At 40.3% G+C, this 24,387-nt stretch overlaps 2 protein-coding genes across 5 annotated transcripts; both read right to left on the bottom strand.

The window, feature by feature from the left end:
* Positions 1-9,143: 9,143 nt before the first annotated feature.
* LOC141720548 (uncharacterized) lies at positions 9,144-23,003 on the bottom strand. Of its 4 annotated transcripts, none has more exons than XM_074523023.1 (4): positions 22,764-23,003; positions 22,533-22,681; positions 22,358-22,402; positions 9,144-9,392 (listed from the first exon to the last, which is right to left on the bottom strand). In XM_074523023.1, exons 1-3 carry the CDS (start codon positions 22,875-22,877, stop codon positions 22,360-22,362), a joined length of 306 nt encoding a protein of 101 aa, XP_074379124.1. In that variant the 5' UTR covers positions 22,878-23,003; the 3' UTR covers positions 9,144-9,392; positions 22,358-22,359. The 4 variants fall into 4 exon arrangements, with proteins under 4 accessions (XP_074379124.1, XP_074379125.1, XP_074379126.1 ...); XM_074523024.1 differs by lacking the exon at positions 9,144-9,392 and adding an exon at positions 9,889-10,217; XM_074523025.1 differs by lacking the exon at positions 9,144-9,392 and adding an exon at positions 10,338-10,356.
* Positions 23,004-23,418: 415 nt separating this feature from the next.
* LOC141719275 (uncharacterized) lies at positions 23,419-23,976 on the bottom strand. Its single transcript, XM_074521652.1, has one exon. It carries the CDS (start codon positions 23,974-23,976, stop codon positions 23,419-23,421), a length of 558 nt encoding a protein of 185 aa, XP_074377753.1.
* Between the last annotated feature and the right edge of the window lie 411 nt (positions 23,977-24,387).

Raw genomic sequence — 24,387 nt, 5'->3', positions numbered from 1 at the left:
TCCATACAAAATCCTTAACCTTCTTTAAGGACTTGAAGAACGACAAACACTTGTCCCCAGACTTTGAGATGAATCGTCCCATTGCAGCAACCCTTCCGGTGAGCTGTTGAACATCTTTGATAGTTTTTGGGGGCTTCATGTCCAGGATTGCTTTTATTTTATCGGGATTGGCCTCGATTCCTCTCTTGGAGACTATCAATCCCAAAAACTTTCCAGACCCTACTCCGAAAGCACACTTCGTAGGATTTAACATCATCTTATGATATCTCAGGACCTCAAAAGCTTCCCTCAAATGGGTTATATGGTCAGTCTTCACTAGACTCTTGACTAACATGTCATCAACATAAACTTTCATGGTCTTGCCAATAAGATCCTTAAAAATTTTATTTACCAACCTTTGATAGATGGCTCCTGCATTCTTGAGACCAAATGCCATAACAAGATAACAATAAACACCGAAGTCAGTGATGAATGATACCTTTGGGATGTCGCCCTTGTGCATCTTGATCTGATTGTATCCACTAAATCCATCCATGAAGCTCAGCATCTCATGCCCAGCAGTGGCATCTATCAAAGTATCTCTCCTTGCTAACGGGAAACAGTCCTTAGGGCATGCGTCATTCAGATCAGTGAAGTCCATACACATCCTCCATTTTCCATTGGCCTTCTTCACCATTACAGGGTTTTCTAACCATTCGGGAAATTGTATCTCCTCGATGAAACCAGCCTCTAAGAGCTTCTCTACTTCCAGTTTTATAGCTTCTTGCCTCTCTGGAGCAAAACTTCTTTTCTTTTGCTTCACTGTCTTCCGATTTGGATCCACATTCAGCTTGTGAGTAATCAATTCTGGGTCTATGTCTGGCATATTAGCTGCTGACCATGCAAACACATCACTATTTTCTTGCAAAAATTTCACCAACTTCCCTCAAAGGGGCTCCTCCAGTGTGGCTCCAACGAAAGTCACCTTCTCAGGATCCTCGGGAACTAAAGGAATTGAAACCAAGTCTTCTGCTGGCTTCCCTCTTTTCTCATCATTTTCTCGGATATCCAGATCTTCAATAGGCAGAACTTGCCCCCCAACTCCATTTGCCCTCAAAGAGGCTACATAACAACTCCTAACCATTTTTTGATCTCCTCTCTCTTCTCCAATCCCATTCCGGGTGGGAAACTTCATAACTGAATGGTAGGAAGAAGGGACTGCCTTGAAGGCATGTGTCCCTGTTCTCCCCATGATAGCATTATAAGTTGAACTAGCCTTTACCACCACAAAGTCCAACATCTGTGTTGCTTGCCTTGGTTACTGACCTATGGTGGTTGGCAGCTTGATTATCCCTTCCACGGGGCTCTCTACTCCAGCAAATCCATATATCGGCATATCGGTCGGGGTTAGTTGAGAATCAATATAATCCATACTTAAAAAGGTGTCATGGAGCAAGATATCCACCGAAGCACCATTATCCACTAGGACTCTCTTGACCGGGCTATTTCCTATTATCGGTGTTATGACCAGCGGTTCGTCATGGGGAAATTTCACACCCTCTAGGTCAGAATCATCAAAAGCCAATGTTACTTCTATCCTGGTCCTTTTCGGGGCTTCTCCAACAATATGCATAACCTCTCTAGTATATGCTTTCCTGGAGTTCCTGGATAATCTAGCAGCAGTTGGTCCTCCAAAGATTGTGTTTATCACAGGCCCTCAAGGTCGCGACCCTCCAAAAATTGCATTTATAATCGGTCCTCTAGGTGGGGGATTCCGCCCCTGATCGTCTTGGTCCCTTCTACGATCTTCAAAGTTCTTTCTTCCATTATTATTCCTATCCCCTCCTTCTCCAGTGTGTTTGTTCAATCTTCCTTTTCGAATGAGGAACTCAATTTCATCTTTTAGTTGTCTACAGTCATCGGTGTCATGACCAACATCTTTGTGAAATCTGCAATACTTGCTCTTATCTAGCTTGGCAGGATCAGCCTTCAAGGGCTTAGGCCAACGAATATCTCGATCTTTCTCGATTTCCATCAAGATTTGTCTGCTAGGAGCATTCAGCTTAGCGTATTCAGTGAACTTTTGCCCAGGTCCTCCTTTCTTGGGGTTGAATCAGGGTTTTGCTCAGTTCTAGGATACTTGTCCTTAGCGATATATTCCAGGTCAGTTTTCCACTTTTTGCCTCCAGCGGGCTCATTACTCACTACGGTCTTCCTCATGCTCTCTTCCACCTTGATGTACTTTCCGGCCCTATCTTGGAGCTGCAACATGCTTTCAGGGGGGCTTTTGGCCAAGGACATCTTGAAGAATTCATCCCTAGTTCCCTGTTGCAGTGCTATCATGGCTACCTTGTCATCAAGGTCCGGGACTTTTAAAACCTCCTTTGTAAAACGATTCAGGTATTCTCTCAAGGATTCCTTTGCTCCCTGTACAATGCTCATGAGGGATGCTGAACTTTTCTCATGCAATCTCCCGCTGATGAACTGCTTAATAAAAGCCTGACTTAATTCTCTGAAGGATCCAATAATATTCGGGGGTAAACGACTATACTACCTTTGATCCATACCCGACGGGGTTTGAGGAAAGGCCCGACACTTAATAGCGTCATTCACGGGCTGTAGCAACAGTGCATTGGAGAATGTCCTGACATGATTGGTGGGATCTCCAGTGATATCATAAGCTTTAATAGTGGGCATCTTGAACTTCCTTGAAATATGGGCATTCATTATTTCTTCAGTGAATGGTGGGGTAGGATCATCAGGATCTCCAAGGGGAAGAAGATTGCTTGGATCAGCCCTTGGGACAACAACCCTTCTCTGTGTTGGACCATCCAGGTCTATGATAGGGGGAGGATTCCTCCCCCTTGGAGGTAGTGGGGGTCTGGTGTTCTGATGCGCCTCCAAGTCGCGCTTCAGCCTTTGAATCTCAGCTTCATGAGCCCTGATCCTTTCCTGCACTTCTTGGGAATTCGTCCTTTGGGTGCTCCTAGGGCGTTGACGACTATCAGCCATCGGCTCTTTTCCAGCACGCCTCCTTCTTGGGGCCACTTCATCATCTGAAGATTCGGAGTCTCTCTCAGTGTAAGGACCAGAAAATTCCTGATCCTCAAGGATGGGAGCCAAACCTTGTATATAGGGGGCGATCGCCCTCGTGCTTCACTCCGCCCAGCATATCCGCTTCCTCCAACCTCGGGGTAAAGGGGCATCCCATATGGGGGGTTAGTAGTCACAATAGTTGAATACTCATACCCAATGGGTCGAGAATTCACAGGTGTTTGTAGTTGTTAAACTTGGGGATTCGTACCTTGAGTAGCCGAGGGAATCGTCCCTTGTGGCTGAGGTTCAGTTGCCCCTATCTGGGCTTCTCCTTGCGTGGCTGCATAAGTTGAATGAGGAGGTACCTCCGCAGTTGATGAAATCACTTAGGTTGTCCCCATTGGTGTTCCTCCTTCAAGGGCTCTAATTGTTCTCTGTGTTCTCGCCATGGTTGTTGTTGTTCCCACAGTCGGCGCCAAATATTATGGATTAAAAACGGGTTTTATATCAAGTCGGCCACCCGATTCGTCAAAATATCTCACTTAGACCACCATTTCCCACGGCGACTCATTTAAACCATTAAAAAACTAATATATATCACGCCGTTATATTAATAAAAAAAAAAGTTAACGGTGATGCTGATGTGTCAGCTGACATGGCTTTGAATAAGCAACGGCTAGCTTGACTGACTTCACTTTGACCTCTGTATATATAGCAGACATACAAAAACAGTATGGACTTCCAAAATCCAGGAAGACGTTTCTGGAGTTGTGGTAAAATCAAGGTAAATGATTACCTTATCGAATGATGTTAAAGAGTGATAATTGGTGTCCATATTTTGTTGAAGATAGATACGATTGACGATTGGATGATGGTTGATAGTGACGATTGAATGAACACGCTGTTTAGGGTTTTTGTTTAGCCCCAAATTAACCCGCCAATATGTCAGTTTATTTGTTTATTCGGGTTATTTGTTTAATTTATTAGGGTTTCTTTCACTTGTGTTGTGTCACTTGATAGTTAGTCCAATATGGAACATACATGGACTACCAGCTCACCACTTCTGACTGTTTCTGCTTGAACTAACAGAAATTTTAAAAAATTAACATTTTCTGTTAATTTTTTTAGAAAAGGATAACAGCGTGATATATATTAGTTTTTTAATGGTTTAAATGAGTCGCCGTGGGAAATGGTGGTCTAAGTGAGATATTTTGACGAATAGGGTGGCCGACTTGATTTAAAACCCGATTAAAAACTAAGGTATATAATTGTTGTATTTATTACTAAGGAACGTGAGCTTCGAGGCTCGATTTGACTGCTCTTGTGTTTCGTGACTCAATCTGGCTTAACAAGATGCCTACGTACCTTACTGATTGCCAAGGATCAAGTCAAAAAACGTAGTTCTGATTTGTGGGGTGAGGCCCCTTATATAGATGTTGGGAGTCCTTGAATTGGACTTGTTATAGGAGACTTGGTGGTCAAGTCTCTGAATTAAAATGGATTTTGGAGTCCTAGGAAGTAGGAAGCTGATTTCTTATCCCATGAGGTTCCTTGGAGGCCAATCTACAAGGATTTATATCTCCACTAGAACTCATCTTAATAGCTGTTTTTCTCCCTTATTAATTAATTACGAAATTAATTAACATTCAGGGTTTTGGGCCTTCTTTGTTCCATCAGGCCTGATCTGGTCCATCAAGCCTGATCAATGTGTTAACCTTTTTGGTCTGAATGTCATACATCTTCTTATTTGGCCTTATAGCTCAATTCATGTATAATTAATGTAATATTAATTACGTAATCAGGATTTATTTACTCCCTATCATATTTTATTTTATTATCTTTTATAAATTTTTTATTTTTACAAAAATCATTATATAAATAATAATATTATGTTATAATTAGCCCGTGAATTACACATGTTATATCTTTACTATATATTATATATACTATAATAACCGGAATGAGGTATAATTTGTAGTTTGGTTAACCCTTCATTTTGGTTATCCCTTTCCATCTTGACCGTTGGATCTTCTTCGTCAAATAATCAGAGCCGTTAGATCCAAATACAAAAAAAATGAACTACACAAGTTCTCATGTTCGAATCCCGTCAATAACAAATATTTATATTATTACTTATAAAAATATATATAAGTTCTCCAGTTCGAATCTCGTTAACAACAAACATTTATATTATTATTTATAAAGATACATATAAGTTTTCAGGTTCGAATCTCACTAACAACAAACATTTACATAGATCTCATCAATCATATATTATTTATGTTATTTAAACTTAACTTGAAATTATAAACAATCAAAGTATACTTATATAATCATTATTTAATATTTAATTATTTATATAGAATTTTAATAAAATTACATTAAATAAAAATAAAAATATATAAATATTAAACAAGACTCGTGCATCGCAAGGTTGGTAAGCAAATATATATGACACATGATAAAGGATAAATTTGGGTGTCCCTTCCCTTGTTCTACATTTTCTGAAATAAAACTATATTTTATGTATATTTTACCATTCTCATTCTTCAGTCTTTTAAAACATGTTCATGATAATATACTATTCTCAGTCTCCACTCTTTCAAAACAGGTTTATGATCTGACAAGTAATGATCGTAACCCGAAAAAATTTCGCATACAGTCTAATATAGATTTTGATGCGAATTCGTGGATCACGTCAAACTTAATTTGGATATTAGACATTAGAGTTTATGCTAGAGTAAGTCAGTGTTTGCTGTTTCCCATTAACGCACTATTTTCAAATAGTAGAGTGAAATATATTTAACAAGGTTTAATTTGATTTGGCTGTAGTGTATCTGAATTAATTTTGTTTTGTTCATGTATAATAAATCTATTGATAGTTTGATTAGTGTTTGTGGCAAATAAGTAAAGGTGAGACGGAACAGACAAGATTCCATGTGTAATACGTGCAGCATATTAAAAGACAAGGATTTTGTTCACCTTACCCTCCTCCTGCAAAGATCTTATCAACTTCGCTTTTGGTTCCAATTTCGGACAACAACACTAGCAGAAATTGTAGGACGACAGTGCAGCATACATATTGATATGCACAATCCCCTCCATAACTTGCCCCATACATTCTTCTCCCCCCTTCCTACAAAATCTCCGGCACCACCAACACTATCTCCTTTCTTCTTTTGACTCAGAGATCATGTATACCAAATTTATTCCAAATACATGTTTGCATCTAAATCACTTTTTCAAAATATTCTAAATACTATATGCCTTCTAGACCAAAGGAAATCGTATATTACAACTTCCACGAACTATCACATTTTCAAACAAATTCAAAGTACTATATGCATTCTAGACCAGAGGAAATCGTATATTACAACTCTTAATTAGTATATGTTAATAACATCATTTTCGGATCTTTCTCTACCACCTTAAAATTGGTTACTTCATGATATCAGAACTCGGTTTAGGGAGTCACTCGGGTTTGAGTCCCACCACCCCATTTATTTAATTTAAATATTTGTTATTGATATTGGTATTGGTTATATTTGTCATTGTCAATCATAGCGAAAAATATTGTACGATTTAGGGGGAGTGTTAATGAGTATAAGATCTTATTCAGGTCTTTCTAGCGTTTCTAGCGTGATTAACAACAGCTTCCACGGGCTGTAATTCTAAAGGCGGATTGTTCGAATGTGCATAACCTAATAGCATAATCGAGCAATGCACATAAACCAATATTATCAAACTAAGACCTCTGGTGTGTGGGATCCCAATTTTCTTTTAGTTATGTACAATAAAACCCCTCTAAACTCTAAAGTAAGTATGATTCGGACATGAGGGAAATTAAAGCCATCGCAAGAAAATGAAAAAATATAAAAATTTACTTCTGGAAAAATCAATTCTAACTAAGAATGGACATTCAAAGAAAAGGGACAAGATATCAAGTAGAAATAAATAGGTAGCACAAGAAACATTATCTCGATTGCAAGTCTCCATCTCCCACAACAATATGACTGACAATTCCAACAATGCATACAGAGATCCATACCATACATACATTAAACAAAGATTGGGAGGCATTTCATTTATAGGGGAGATAATATCAACAAAATGGAAGTGGAGCATTTTTATAAAAACATGGACGCGTATAATGTGGAACTGCAGCAACTCATCCATGTAGCATCTGCATTGCCATTTGTGTCTTTTGGGACATATCACAATGGGCATGCAATGTCCAATCAATGGACCCCTATACATGCTTCCTCTTGTCAATTCTCTTCATTTTTTTTTTTAAGTTCTATCTCTTCATAAGTCTGTATTTAGAACCAACATTTTCGCTTTGTGTAAAGCCAAGAGTGTTGGCTTTTTTACCAAAGTTCAAAGGTGATAGGACCAAAATATCACATTTGACAAAGATGTACGTTTGAACACATACCCTTGTGTGTTATGGCAAGAATCAAAACTGGCACAACAGATTTAGAGGCTGACATAGTAACCCCTCAAGACATAGCGATAAACTTCGAAATTTCATGTTACACATCACATTTAGTTAATCTCTATGTAGATCACTAGATGCATAGAGTGTAAAAATGAGTAACTAGCCGTATTGTGCCAATTTGACACTTTAATGTCCAAATTGTAGCTGCTTTGTACCTTCGAATGAGTAGATACCTATTGTTGCTTAAAGATTTGCAATTCTGTATTTAAACATACGACAACCAAGGGATCCGGGTTGCAAAATCAGACACTAGAAGTACAAGTTTAGAGCTCGACACGAATAAGCACAGAACATGATATAATTACATTATCCCAGTAAGATAAAAAGGCCAGTCTTTGATTTGCATACTAACTCATGTAAGGAACAGATTTGCCTATCCAATAGAGTAAAAGCCGTGGCACATGGTATTGCATGTTTCTAAAGTTTTTCTTAAGATGTAAATATCACAAACACAACAGACATGGTTTTGAGCGTCTTATTCTTATACGCTTTACTTGCTTCGAATCTCATAACCAAAATTCAGGTTGCTCCACTTTTATTGATAATTGTGCTCCATGCTCCTACTCCATATTCTATCTAATCTAAAATAAATGAAGTTCAAGACATTTGTCTATTTTGGAACAGTTAAGCACTGTTTGATGTTTGATTCAGGAAACACGCAAGGAGAGGGGACAAAAAATATATGTTATAATTATTTTCTTTTCCAAAACCAATACACGGAGGTGGCCAAGTTATCAATTCTTACAGAATACACCTGTAATACAGAAAGACTATTGCTTCTGTAATAAATTAATAATCATGGAACCTAGAAATCATAAGATGCACCCCTGCAGATAATATTCTACTTAATTTATCATAGGCACATCCCAAATTGCTATTTGATAAATAAAGAAAGACCTTGAGACTACATTAATCAAGTTATATATGTAAGATTACAGTACCATATTTTATCATGTATAATAAAAACGAGAGTGTGAATAATAATGAGCACTATTATTCTACCACCGAGTTTCAATAATATTTTCATCTGTTTGCTAAGTTATTGTATTTTTAAAAAGTATATCAACGATGAAAACAAGATCTGGAAAACCACCTGCAAGTAAGGGCATTCTACAACTACTGCATCTAGATATATTCTATGGCTTTTACCGACTCCTACTCATTTGCCAGACCTGGGTATAAGATGTGATTTGCTAATTCTTTCGACCACCATCCAATTTCAAGATTATAGAACAGGTGTATCACTACAGAAGTGGGTGGTGAACTTGACTACGTAGCGTACAGATAAATACCTTGAACAAAACTTTGATAATATTCATCCAAAAGATTTAGAGCAAAATATTGTTATTTAAGTTCACAATCATTGTTCTCCCACAGACTTGCATACTTAGAAAGAAAAGAAATAATATCCATGACTAGTTCAGACCTTTTTTTACTTCTGTCAACATGTAACATCATATATTAATAAGAACATTACATTGAAGCCCGAATGGTCATTAATGTCTTCAACTAATCATAAACTTGTTACTCTCTTCTATCCAAAATTAGAGATACATTTCTAAGAGGAAGACCATTGATGATATAATCAAATCAAAAAAATGATTTCTACCATTTCTTATGTGAAACGTACTTGTAGGGCAGTGATAGTACTCAATTTACTTCAAAAATAAATTCATCCACAGAAAAACTTGAAACAGGTAATGGCACGTGATGCTGCTCACGAAATTTTATAGTGCTATAAAACTTTTCTACAACTTTCAAAGAATACAAAAAAGATTAACTGATGTCAAATTTCAGACTAAAGGAAGTACACGTCATGCTTACTCTTGTAAGAAAATAACTGGACCTGCCAGCGTTGACCGCCATCAGTTGACTATTGCTGTTCCAAAATACAAGAAGATTCTCTATAAAAAAACATAAAACTTAAAAGAGCAATATTTAAATACGTAGTGATATAATACCTCCATTAAAAGGCTAGACCATCCTAAATTCCTAATGAAGATCACTAACAACTGACATCATAAGTTATTTGTGTAAGCTACAAACAAGAGATAATGGAACCAGAGGTTTTTAAAATTTTTAACTACTACCCTATGTTTCACTAGAAATACATTTTCTCATATCTTAAATAAATGAGTATACCTCATGGGTAACACAAATAAAGGGAAGGAAATATACCTTTTCATATAAACTATCAGAAATGCAAGTATGCCAGATGCAGCCTAGATTGGCATAACCATATTTGTTCAAAGAGAAAATTGGAACGGAGAACAAGGGGTTTCCAACACTCAAGCGCAGGTTTAAAGCGAAGAGCGTGCTTTACAAAAAGAAATATAAATAGTATAACATAATAAATATTCAAGCATTGACACAACTTATAAGCAAATAATATTTTTTTAAGATAAAGAAGTTCAATTCAAGTAGTCAGCAGTCAACAATAAGCAACTTTTTTTCATGATAGTACGAAAAACTCTAGTCCTGCTGACATCAAATTGTGCAAGTGTATTAAATTCCCAAACATCTTCTTGAGAATTACAAATCTTCCGTATAATCGGTCATTCTTATTTTTGTTGATCCAAAATTGAACATTACAATACTAAGATCAACTCCTTATCTCAAAAGCAGTGTAAATAGCCTGGAAACAAGCAGTTAGCACTTCCCACTTATTAGCCTTAAAGCGGCTTCTTCAAAATGACCGAGCTTTCTAATAGCAAAGTGCAAACCCAGTGCTTCAATATTAGCACTAACTTTAATAAATTAATAATACATTTGAATGAAAAACTTCTCTTTAAAGTTTCCATGCATATTTGTATAGAAAATCTGGAAAACAGGTAATCAGTCACCTAGATTATTACAAAATGTACACTCCATTAGTTTCTTCAACTATGCAAAGACCTAGTGCAGTTGGCGGCAAATATCACTTTCACAGTTGTCGAATTCAAGATTATATGTAAAATTATTCTACGAATCATAATCATGAATATTACTTGAACAAGTATCTGGACCAGAAAATATATCTAGACAGACAAACAATGTGTTGGAAATTAAAGAAAAAGAGGAATCAAACAAAAGCACAAAAAATAAAAACAAATTGGTGATGCTGAAGCTCTAAAAAGATACATTTCAATGAAACTTGAGAACAAAAAAACTGGATATCTGGAAGAGGAAAATTTTGATCATGGCAGATAAGAAATGCTCACTGAATCTTTCATCTTTTCTGGGCTAAGTAATTGCTCAACAGAAATTAGAAAAAGAAGAAAAAAGCGTAGAAGTTTAAAAAATACTTTTCACTGTTTATTTTATCGATCGGACATACACTGTTTCATAAAGTTATCATAAAATGCTTTATTTTTATGCTTGCCTTGGGCTCTCTGCAATCTGCATACTTAGGGTGTAGTACATGATTAGATAGCATATACTGAAAGACAGGATAAGAATTCAACGTCCTTTCTTTGTTTTAAGCTCCAATTTAGGCCAGACAGGTACCCCGTCAGATTATGAACCATTAATAGAAGTCATTAAACATTTTTAGTAATTTAAACATAACGTCCTCAGAGCACATGGAGTAACACGATACAATCATTGAAATGCAAAAACAGTTTTAGGTAGATGTCTACAATACGAGGAGGACTTGCACTAAATAAATTAACCAATCCTGCAATGCAATGATACTGGAACTTAGTTCAAATTATAATACAAAAGATTTATGTCCTGTACCATACCTCTAAACATAGCAATTTTCCGAACATTTGAGACGGCGCTAAACCCTTTAACAAACACGGCACAATTTTTTTTTTAAAAGAGTTTCCAATTTTCTGATAGAGATAAACTGCCAAGTTATTTTCATCACAAGTAGGGAAAAGACAAGGGTTAATGACAAGAGGATCATAGTGGCTTCCACTTAATTTTGCATAATTTACATTTTTAAAACCTTTTTACCTTTACAAATCGCACATTATATATTACTACAATAATAGCAATTACTCTGATAATCTTGGTAAGATCTGTGAATTTTTCACCGGGAATATTTTTAAATGTATACTCTGTTAGCTTCTACCCTATGCAAAGACCAACTGTGGTTGGCTGCAGACACCTTAAAAATGGATTAAAATCATGACAATTACATAAACAAGCGTGGAGTTATGCCCAAAAATTGGTATAAACTTTATTCGGGTCAAAACCGGGTCAATTGGTCAGAATTGGGATGTCGGTGCCTAAAATTAAGGAAAAGATAAGGCATCTATTTTACTACAAAGGAAGAAGGCGCGCCCTACAGGTATGAGGGGGCGCGCCCTTATGCATACGAAAAGAGTAATGCTGGCGCCTTACATAATCAAGGCGCGCCCTCGTTGGTGAAGAAGGCGCGCCCTATTGATATATGAAAAAAGGAGTTCAACTGATTCTTAGAGCTATCCCCTAAGGTATTAGGGCGCGCCCTAAGTGAGAAAAATAGCTTGGATGGGACTTCAACATGGTTACTTGGACGGGTTCTTTGGATGATTCTCGGAAGAGGGAAATTATTATTACTAACCTATTTGATACATGTACTCTATTGAAGAACTCCTTCCTGTAGCATATCTACAGGAAAGGCGGTGTCCCTGGTCAGAGACCTCCAGGGGTATGCCTGGACTGAAGGCCTCCTCCTGTAGTCAATGGGTGTCCTCATTGGGGATGTGGGGTGAAATCTGGTGTGTGCTTTGGGAGCTCTGTCTCTGTAGTCAACGGGTGTCCTCGTTGGGAGACTTTGGAGTATCCTGCATTTTGCACCCAAAAGCTTGGGATCACTTGTCCTGCAATCTGGTAGGGGCTCCTTATCGGGGGACAAGGATGCGTCCAACATTTGGGGTGAACCACGGCTATACCTGCGTCCGCGGACTAGAGAAACAGCTGGTAGCGAAGGGTTATTCTTGGCCAGGGAGATGCCTTATCCGTGAAGTCTCGAAGCCGCGGACAAGCCTTGGGCCTTTGTGGTTGGGCCTCATCGGCAGACATTCCTAAAGCTAGTAGAAGACGGTTTCCAGTAGGTTTCCTACTGGGCCTCGGGATAAGAAACCTAAGCCCATTAGGTTTCTTGTTCCCCAAGAACTACGTGGGCTTGATCCCCTATAAATAGGGGTAAGTAGGCAGATTGTAAGGGGGGAGAAGCGAGAGCCTAAGGAGCCACCACTAACCCTAAGCAATCTCAGCCCCCAATAATCAACACCACCAAACAGTGTTCATCTTTTCCGACGAATACTGTTCATCGGATCCACCGACTACTGTTCACGTTTCCGACAAAGAACCGCCATCACAGATCTTGTCTCCGGCTACGAACTCAAACTTTGTTGACGGCTACGAACTCAAACTTTGTTGATACCAAATTCCTCCGTCAACAAATTGGCGCTAGAAGGAGGGGCTAATCAAGATCAAAATCTCAGGAGGAAGAGATGTCTCGTCACGATGAAGGTTCTTTGATGCAAGAATTGAAGGATAGCCACGGAGGAGTTGCATACAACGGCCACGAAGTAGATCCGTGAATAACTGTTTTCGGCAGGGGGGTCAAAGGAGATTTGGGTGTAATATCCGCGGCCACGAGGGAGATCCATGGATGATGATATCCAGCCATGGAGGTTGAAGTTTGCAGCCATAGCCACGAAGGAGCGAAGTTGGATGGCAAATTCGGATTTGATGGATTAAGCGATTTGCTTACACTGTTTGGGTCGTATCTCGAGTCCTGTAAGTCAGATTTGAACGATCTTACAGTCTACGCGAAGCTTGTTGAATTCTCTTTAATTCGGAGATGATATGATTACGAGAATAAAATTTGAGCAGTTCGAAAATAGAGGAAAACAGTAGCTGCGAATTTTTCCAAAAAATCCTATTTGGTTTAGAAGATTGGGAGAACCCTATTTGGTTTAGAAGATTGGGAGAAACCTATTTGGTATTGAAGACTGCAGTATCCTATTATAATTAGAAGATTGGAGTATCCTATTCTAATTTGAAGATTGGAGTATCCTATTCGATATATAAAATTGGGGAATCATATTCTAATTAGAAGATTGAAGAATCTTATTCCATTAAGGAGATTGGAGAATCCTATTCCAACAAGAAGACTGAAGAATCCTATTTGATTTAGAATATTTGAGAACACTATTCAGTTTAGAGGATTTAACCAGGAGCAAATCTGAGGAGGATCAGGAGGAGAACACTTCAAGAAGAAGGCATTACTACCATGAGCTAGTCATCGCCGTTTAAGATGATTCCTCGGGATAACACTCGACTAGTTTTGTTGTGTTTTCCGTTAATTGTTTCTAGGACTTGTGCAGGGAGAATATTGTGAAAGAGATTTAGCACGGCGGAGACCCCCACAAACACTTCGAACGCGCCTTGATGAAGACATCTGAGGCCCAGGAGACTTCCAACATATTTCAGGAGAGTTCGCTGATTGGACACGTCCGTCCCTCTAGGACACGTCCGTCCCTCTAGGACACGTCCGTCCCTCTAGGACACGTCCTCCAGGTAACATTTAAAGTTCCATATTAATTATATTTCTTGCAGGTGGGAAATATTATCTGGGAAAAATCTCATGATTTGCGAAGCACAGTATCACAATCTATTAAGGCGCGCCCTCTGCATGTGAAACATTCAGTGGAGAATTGCCCTCCCAGGGCGCGCCCTCAGAAGAAAAATGGAAGTTTTCAATGAAGATGTCTTGATGATCAGATGAGTCATAGTCAGTACTTGAAGAATGGCTCGACTAGAACTAATTTCTTATCTTTCAAGACACGTCCTTTCTTTAAGGCGCGCCCTCAGAAAAATATTGAGAGTGAGATGCCCTTTATTGGATGACACTTCGTGAGATGCCCAAGAGATGTTTCTACATGAGATGGTTTCGGCATCCCTTGAGCTTTGTAGAAGATAGAAGCCTTCTAAGAATATTGATCTTTGATTTGGTTTAATTACATGAAGATTCTGTAGAAGACCCTTGTCGAGGTAGATGCTCCTGTTACAGTGGACGCACCCTCCAAGGATGATTTCCCTTGTCGAGCTAGATGCTCCTGTTACAGTGGACGCGCCCTCCAAGGATGATTTCCCTTGTCGAGGTAGATGCTCCTGTTACAGTGGACGCGCCCTCGACAAGATGATTTCCCTTGTCGAGGTAGATGCTCCTGTTACAGTGGACGCGCCCACGACAAGATGATTTTCCTTGTCGAGGGGGATGCGTCTCTAACAGAGGACGTGCCCTCCAAAGATGATTTACCTTGTCGAGGTAGATGTTCTTGTTACAGTGGACGCGCCCTCGACAAGATGATTTCCCTTGTTGACTTGGATGCGTCTCCGACAGAGGACGCGCCCTCCAAGGATGATTTCCCTTGTCGAGGTAGATGCTCCCCTTATAGTGGACGCGCCCTCCAAAGATGATTTCCCTTGTCGAGGTGGATGCGTCTCTGACAGAGGACGCGCCCTCCAAGGATGATTTCCCTTGTTGAGGTTGATGCGTCTCTGACAGAGGACGCGCCCTCCAAAGATGATTTCCCTTGTCGAGGTAGATGCTCTTCTGACAGAGGACGCGCATTCGACAAGATGATTTCCCTTGTCAAGGTAGATGCGTCTCTGACAGAGGACGCGCCCTCCACGAATGAATAGCCTTGTCGAGGTAGATGCTCCTCTAACAGGGGACGCGCCCTCGACAAGATGATTTCCCTTGTCGAGGTAGATGCGTCTCTTCCAGAAGACGCGCCCTCCAAGAATGAATACCCTTATCGAGGTAGACGCGCCTCTTACAGAGGAAGCTCCCTCCAAGGATGATTACCTTTATCAGGTTAGACGCGCCCTCCAAGGATGAACACCTTTTTTAAGCAAAACGCTCCTCGTCAAGAGGACGCGCCCTCTAATTCACAAATAATTTTATTTGAAGAAGACGCCGCCACTATAAAGGGCGCGCCCTCTAAAAATATATGATTGTAGAAGATCGTAAAGTTTTTGACTTTGAGTTAAAATGAATCACACTACTTGTGGAAAAGACGAGATCAACGATTTAGAGTTATGATTTGACAAGGAGCAAGAAATCGAATATGGAATGGTATTGTGTTGTTCATGGAAGGATCACTCTCACCAACAAAACACGTCCTCCTTTCATCAAAGATTACTTATTATTTGAAGATCAGAGAACTGGTCTTTTATTCTGGTTATGCCTTCCCTTAGAAAGCGCCCTCTAATAATGACCCTTTCTGTTTAAGGTGCGCCCATGAGAAATCAATATTAGGATGCAAAAGTTGGAGAAAACTCTCAAATCTTTGTTAATGGATTGTGTTTTTCCAAGGTAAGTTAGGTGCACACTTTTGTACAATTTCTCTTGTTTCTTACGCCGAGTTAGCTCATGTAAGCTTAGAGATATGGTGCATAAGTGGTAAACCTCTTTAGACACGCCAAGGTTAAAGCTATAAAGATGAGAAGCAGATGTTACGCTGGGGGGTGTAAAAGTTGTTGTATAATTCATGAGACGCGCCCTATTATGTTCAAAGAAGAAATATAGCAGGATGAAGAAAGAGGAATGAATAAGTTCGTAAAGGCATACCCTCAAATTGGTAGATACTCCTACAAAATTTTAAAGTTTGCTAGGGGGGTTGAAAATTCCAATCCCATTTTCAATGGCATATGGAATTTGGGGGGTAGTTGTTATGCCCAAAAATTGGTATAAACTTTATTCGGGTCAAAACCGGGTCAATTGGTCAGAATTGGGATGTCGGTGCCTAAAATTAAGAAAAAGATAAGGCATCTATTTTACTACAAATGAAGAAGGCGCGCCCTACAGGTATGGGGAGGCGCGCCCTTATGCATACGAAAAGAGTAATGTTGGCGCGTTACATAATCAAGGCGCGCCCTCGTTGGTGAAGAAGGCGCGCCCTATTGATATATGAAAAAAGGAGTTCAACTGATTCTTAGAGCTATCCCCTAAGGTATTAGGGCGCGCCCTAAGTGAGAAAAATAGCTTGGATGGGACTTCAACATGGTTACTTGGACGGGTTCTTTGGATGATTCTCGGAAGAGGGAGATTATTATTACTAACCTATTTGATGCAGGTACTCTATTGTAGAACTCCTTCCTGTAGCATATCTACAGGAAAGGCGGTGTCCGTGGTCAGAGACCTCCAGGGGTATGCCTGGACTGAAGGCCTCATCCTGTAGTCAATGGGTGTCCTCATTGGGGATGTGGGGTGAAATCTGGTGTGTGCTTTGGGAGCTCTGTCTCTGTAGTCAACGGGTGTCCTCGTTGGGAGACTTTGGAGTATCCTGCACTTTGCACCCAAAAGCTTGGGATCACTTGTCCTGCAATCTGGTAGGGGCTCCTTGTCGGGGATAAGGATGCGTCCAACATTTGGGGTGAACCACAGCTATACCTGCATCCGCGGACTAGAGAAACAGCTGGTAGCGGAGGGTTATCCTTGGCCAGGGAGATGCCTTATTCGTGAAGTCTCGAAGCCGCGGACAAGCCTTGGGCCTTTGTGGTTGGGCCTCATCGGCGGACATTCCTAAAGCTAGTAGAAGACGGTTTCCAGTAGGTTTCTTACTGGGCCTCGGGATAAGAAATCTAAGCCCATTAGGTTTCTTGTTCCCCAAGAACTACGTGGGCTTGATCCCCTATAAATAGGGGTACATAGGCAGATTGTAAGGGGGGAGAAGCGAGAGCCTAAGGAGCCACCACTAACCCTAAGCAATCTCAGCCCCCAATAATCAACACCACCAAACACTATTCATCTTTTCCGACGAATACTGTTCATCGGATCCACCGACTACTGTTCACGTTTCCGACAAAGAACCGCCATCACAGATCTTGTTTCCGGCTACGAACCTCAAACTTTGTTGATACCAAATTCCTCCGTCAACAAATTGGCGCTAGGAGGGGCTAATCAAGATCAAAATCTCAGGAGGAAGAGATGTCTCGTCACGATGAAGGTTTTTTGACGCAAGAATTGAAGGATAGCCACGGAAGAGTTGCATACAACGGCCACGAAGGAGATCCGTGAATAACTGTTTTCAGCATTGGGGTCGAAGGAGATTTGGGTGTAGTATCCGCGGCCACGAGGGAGATCCATGGATGATGATATCCAGCCATGGAGGTTGAAGTTTGCAGCCATAGCCACGAAGGAGCGATGTTGGATGGCAAATTCGGATTTGATGGATTAAGCGATTTGCTTACACTGTTTGGGCCGTATCTCGAGTTCCGTAAGTCAGATTTGAACGATCTTACAGTCTACGCGAAACTTGTTGAATTCTCTTTAATTCGGAGATGATATGATTACGAGAATAAAATTTGAGCAGTCCGAAAATAGAGGAAAACAGTAGCTGCGAATTTTTCCAAAAAATCCTATTTGGTTTAGAAGATTGGGAGAACCCTATTTGGTTTAGAAGATTGGGAGAAACCTATTTGGTATTGAAGATTGCAATATCCTATTATAATTAGAAGATTGGAGTATCCTATTCTAATTTGAAGATTGGAGTATCCTATTCGATATATAAAATTGGGGAATCCTATTCTAATTAGAAGATTGAAGAATCTTATTCCATTAAGGAGATTGGAGAATCCTATTCCAACAAGAAGACTGAAGAATCCTATTTGATTTAGAATATTTGAAAACACTATTCAGTTTAGAGGATTTAACCAGGAGCAAATCAGAGGAGGATCGGGAGGAGAACACTTCAAGAAGAAGGCATTACTACCATGAGCTAGCCATCGCCGTTTAAGATGATTCCTCGAGGTAACACTCGACTAGTTTTGTTGTGTTTTCTGTTAATTGTTTCTAGGACTTGTGCAGGGAGAATATTGTGAAAGAGATTTAGCACGGCGGAGACCCCCACAAACACTTCGAACGCGCCTTGATGAAGACATCTGAGGCCCAGGAGACTTCCAACATATTTCAGGAGAGTTCGCTGATTGGACACGTCCGTCCCTCTAGGACGCGTCCTCCAGGTACCATTTAAAGTTCCATATTAATTATATTTCTTGCAGGTGGGAAATATTATCTGGGAAAAATCTCATGATTTGCGAAGCACAGTATCACAATCTATTAAGGCGCGCCCTCTGCATGTGAAACATTCAGTGGAGAATTGCCCTCCCAGGGCGCGCACTCAGAAGAAAAATGGAAGTTTTCAATGAAGATGTCTTGATGATCAGATGAGTCATAATTAGTACTTGAAGAATGGCTCGACTAGAACTAATTTCTTGTCTTTCAAGACGCGCCCTTTCTTTAAGGCGCGCCCTCAGAAAAATATTGAGAGTGAGATGCCCTTTATTGGATGACACTTCGTGAGATGCCCAAGAGATGTTTCTACATGAGATGGTTTCGGCATCCCTTGAGCTTTGTAGAAGATAGAAGCCTTCTAAGAATATTGATCTTTGATTTGGTTTAATTACATGAAGATTCTGTAGAAGATCCTTGTCGAGGTAAATGCTCCTGTTACAGTGGACGCACCCTCCAAGGATGATTTCCCTTGTCGAGGTAGATGCTCCTGTTACAGCGGACGCGCCCTCCAAGGATGATTTCCCTTGTCGAGGTAGATGCTCCTGTTACAGTGGACGCGCCCTCGACAAGATGATTTCCCTTGTCGAGGTAGATGCTCCTGTTACAGTGGACGCGCCCTTGACAAGATGATTTCCCTTGTCGAGGTGGATGCGTCTCTGACAGAGGACGCGCCCTCCAAGGATGATTTCCTTTGTCGAGGTAGATGTTCCCCTTACAGTGGACGCGCCCTCCAAAGATGATTTCCCTTGTCGAGGTGGATGCGTCTCTGACAGAGGACGCGCCCTCCAAGGATGATTTCCCTTGTCGAGGTAGATGTTCCCCTTACAGTGGACGCGCCCTCCAAAGATGATTTCCCTTGTCGAGGTGGATGCGTCTCTGACAGAGGACGCGCCCTCCAAGGATGATTTCCCTTGTTGAAGTTGATGCGTCTCTGACAGAGGACGCGCCCTCCAAAGATGATTTCCCTTGTCGAGGTAGATGCTCTTCTGACAGAGGACGCGTCCTCGACAAGATGATTTCCCTTGTCAAGGTAGATGCGTCTCTGACAGAGGACGTGCCCTCCACGAATGAATAGCCTTGTCGAGGTAGATGCTCCTCTAACAGAGGACGCGCCCTCGACAAGATGATTTCCCTTGTCGAGGTAGATGTGTCTTCCCCCTCCAAGAATGAATACCCTTATCGAGGTAGACGCGCCTCTTACAGAGGAAGCTCCCTCCAAGGATAATTACCTTTATCAGGGTAGACGCGTCTTATATAAAGGACACGTCCTCCAAGGATGAACACCTTTTTTAGCAAAACGCTCCTCGTAAAGAGGACGCGCCCTCTAATTCACAGATAATTTTATTTGAAGAAGACACCGCCACTAAAAAGGGCGCGCCCTCTAAAAATATATGATTGTAGATGATCGTAAAGATTTTGACTTTGAGTTAAAATGAATCACACTACTTGTGGAAAAGACGAGATCAACGATTTAGAGTTATGATTTGACAAGGAGCAAGAAATCGAATATGGAATGGTATTGTGTTGTTCATGGAAGGATCACTCTCACCAACAAAACACGTCCTCCTTTCATCAAAGATTACTTATTATTTGAATATCAGAGAACTGGTCTTTTATTCTGGTTATGCCTTCCCTTAGAAAGCGCCCTCTAATAATGACCCTTTCTGTTTAAGGTGCGCCCATGAGAAATCAATATTCGGATGAAAAAGTTGGAGAAAACTCTCAAATCTTTGTTAATGGATTGTGTTTTTCCAAGGTAAGTTAGGTGCACACTTTTGTACAATTTCTCTTGTTTCTTACGCAGAGTTAGCTCATGTAAGCTTAGAGATATGGTGCATAAGTGGTAAACCTCTTTAGACACGCCAAGGTTAAAGCTATAAAGATGAGAAGCAGATGTTACGCTGGGGGGTGTAAAAGTTGTTGTATAATTCATGAGACGCGCCCTATTATGTTCAAAGAAGAAATATAGCAGGATGAAGAAAGAGGAATGAATAAGTTCGTAAAGGCATACCCTCAAATTGGTAGATACTCCTACAAAATTTTAAAGTTTGCTAGGGGGGTTGAAAATTCCAATCCCATTTTCAATGGCATATGGAATTTGGGGGGTAGTTGTTATGCCCAAAAATTGGTATAAACTTTATTCGGGTCAAAACCGGGTCAATTGGTCAGAATTGGGATGTCGGTGCCTAAAATTAAGAAAAAGATAAGGCATCTATTTTACTACAAATGAAGAAGGCGCGCCCTACAGGTATGGGGAGGCGCGCCCTTATGCATACGAAAAGAGTAATGTTGGCGCGTTACATAATCAAGGCGCGCCCTCGTTGGTGAAGAAGGCGCGCCCTATTGATATATGAAAAAAGGAGTTCAACTGATTCTTAGAGCTATCCCCTAAGGTATTATGGCGCGCCCTAAGTGAGAAAAATAGCTTGGATGGGACTTCAACATGGTTACTTGGACGGGTTCTTTGGATGATTCTCGGAAGAGGGAGATTATTATTACTAACCTATTTGATGCAGGTACTCTATTGTAGAACTCCTTCCTGTAGCATATCTACAGGAAAGGCGGTGTCCGTGGTCAGAGACCTCCAGGGGTATGCCTAGACTGAAGGCCTCATCCTGTAGTCAATGGGTGTCCTCATTGGGGATGTGGGGTGAAATCTGGTGTGTGCTTTGGGAGCTCTGTCTCTGTAGTCAACGGGTGTCCTCGTTGGGAGACTTTGGAGTATCCTGCACTTTGCACCCAAAAGCTTGGGATCACTTGTCCTGCAATCTGGTAGGGGCTCCTTATCGGGGGACAAGGATGCGTCCAACATTTGGGGTGAACCACGGCTATACCTGCGTCCGCGGACTAGAGAAACAGCTGGTAGCGGAGGGTTATCCTTGGTCAGGGAGATGCCTTATCCGTGAAGTCTCGAAGCCGCGGACAAGCCTTGGGCCTTTGTGGTTGGGCCTCATCGGCGGACATTTCTAAAGCTAGTAGAAGACGGTTTTCAGTAGGTTTCCTACTGGGCCTCGGGATAGGAAATCGAAGCCCATTAGGTTTCTTGTTCCCCAAGAACTACGTGGGCTTGATCCCCTATAAATAGGGGTACGTAGGCAGATTGTAAGGGGGGAGAAGCGAGAGCCTAAGGAGCCACCACTAACCCTAAGCAATCTCAGCCCCCAATAATCAACACCACCAAACACTGTTCATCTTTTCCGACGAATACTGTTCATCGGATCCACCGACTACTGTTCACGTTTCCGACAAAGAACCGCCATCACAGATCTTGTTTACGGCTACGAACCTCAAATTTTGTTGATACCAAATTCCTCCATCAACACCTGGAGCTTGGGAAATTTATTCAAGAAGTTGAACAGTATTCAAGAAATCGTAGAAAAAAGAAGAATCAAAGAAAAGTTTCCAAAAGATGGGAATGGCAAAGCCCCGGAATTTTTTAACTGAATTACAAAAAAATGGAAAAGGAAATATATAAAATTGTGGCCGAAAAAAATGGTCACTGAAACTTTGCGTTTTCCTTTTCTGGGTTAAGTAATCGCCCAATGAAACTTTAAATATTGTTCCATAGTAAATTTCATCCATCAGACACAAACTAATACATGCATGTTTCATTAAAGCTATCAAAACACTAGCTGTTTTTTCTGCATTGTGCTCTCTGCATACTTTGGCTAGCATATTATGAGATAGCATTGACAGAATAAAAATCGCACATTGTATATATGCTTTGAGCTCTGATTTAAGCAGAATGATTTTCTAACACACGCTGAACACCGCATAACAAAAATAAGAATAAAAGAACTTATCGCACCTAGTAATACAAAGAATTGTGTCAGAAACAATACCTCTAAACATAGCAATCCCCTAAACAGTTGAGACACTTTTGAACCCTGTCATCAAAACTCGCAACAATATCTATTAGCAAAAAAAATAAAAAAAAAATCCCAGTATCAAATAAGAACACAAACATATAAACATAATTGAATAAAAGAAAAGTAAGGAGAAGGGGGGGGTAGTAACTTATTTCCATCACAAGTAGGGCAAAGACAGGGGTTAATAACAACAGGATCATAGAGTGGTGACCATTCTATTGTTGATTTTCCTTTGCATAGTTTGCATTTGTAAAACCCCTTTCCTTTACATACCCCACATTCTTTCCCATTTCTAATCTGCACAGTTCAATTTTTAAACTATATTACAAAAAAAGAAAAACAAGGAAATAATTCATAAAATGAAGTCGAAGGGATTGACCTTGTGCTTCTGGTAATTGATTTTAATGGCAGCGGAGACCAGAGCTGTAGTGACAACTCCGGTAATAACAACCCCAGTAGCTTTAGCTAGTATAGGAATCAAACTACCAGACATAACTTGTGTGTTTTAAGGTTCTGATGGGCGTCCTATAATTGGATTGTTGTCGGACCATAAGAACCAGGATAAGAATTTAGTTTCAAGTTTCAACAAGGCAGTGGCATTTTGTACGTACATATTTCAAAGTTGTGATGTCCCAGATAAATGCCTAAATGCGTGCACCGGACGGGATCTAGTATTCGGTTGTTTCGGTCATAAATTTAACCAAATAAAATTATTCAGTTGTTTCGGTTATAAATAGAATCAAATAAAATTAACTGAAAATTAAAATTAGATTTTTTTCCCTAACCGAATCGAAATAAACTTACGCACAAACCGAATCAAATTATTTCGGTTTATTCGATTCGATTTATAAAATTCCAAATATTTGAAAATTTTGTTAGAATAATTTGAAGAGGAAATAAAAAATTATTTGAAATTTTAAAATAACAAAGATGCAAATTGGATTCACATGTCATGATAATTAAGTTTTTAATTTACAAACTAAAACACGGAATTATGACCTTTTTTTTTTTTGAAAAAATCGTACTTGCAATAATCAAATACTATCAAGTTGCAGTACATGAGAAATAAAATCGGGCGGAGTGACATGCCACTCTCCCACATCTGACATAGAATATGTAGATTTTGCTAACTCGTGCGCTACAGTATTCGCAGACCGATAAGCAAAATCGACTAGCACGTGATCAATGTGCTTCATTATATGGATACAATCCAAAACAATAGTACCAAAGTAGGCTTCTCCTGGTTTCCCATTACATGCGGCTGCCAAGCTCTTCGAATCTGTCTCAAAAACACAGTGGTTGATGTTCATTTCCTTCACCCACGACATGGCTTCTTTCAAACTTATAGCCTCTGCCTCCCTTACTTGCCATGCCCCAACCATTTTCCTACATCTTGCACTCAAAAACTGGCCAGAAGAATCTCGTATGATACTACCTATACCAATACTCCCATCCTGAAAAATTGCAGTGTCAACATTTATTTTCACCCATCCTTCTGGTGGACTATTCCAAATTCGGACCCCTGATGCAATCTTTGTACTCGCCTTTCTACCATTCTTCTGTGCCTCACGCCAATCCTGCAGTAAATTCATTGTCGAAGCTCTAACCCCAAACGCTGACCCGTTTGCTTTCTCCCAGACCCAGTTATTCCGCCTGTTCCATAAGCCTCAGCATATCATTCCTAACAATACACACTGCTCCCTTGTACATACATCAAACGCCTTCATGATGATCGATGCTGCCGTGTCACCCTATGATATTTGTACAAACTATTGTAAACCAGCACTGAACCACACTGTACGAGCAAACTCACAAGCAAACAATACATGAGTATCGGTTTCTACATTACTATGACACCAAGGGCACCTTGCATCCACGTTTCCTTTCTTCATTTGTAACGCCTGCATAGTCGGTAAACAGTCCCTGCAGACTCTCCAAAGGAAATTTAGCACCTTCCCAGGCATTCTAAGAGACCACAAACGTTTCCAGAACTTTAAATTTCC

This window comes from Apium graveolens, chromosome 4 (assembly GCF_009905375.1).
Source record: "Apium graveolens cultivar Ventura chromosome 4, ASM990537v1, whole genome shotgun sequence".
In the NCBI taxonomy this organism is placed as follows: Eukaryota; Viridiplantae; Streptophyta; class Magnoliopsida; order Apiales; family Apiaceae; genus Apium; species Apium graveolens.
This window is presented reverse-complemented; position numbering and strand designations above follow the sequence as displayed.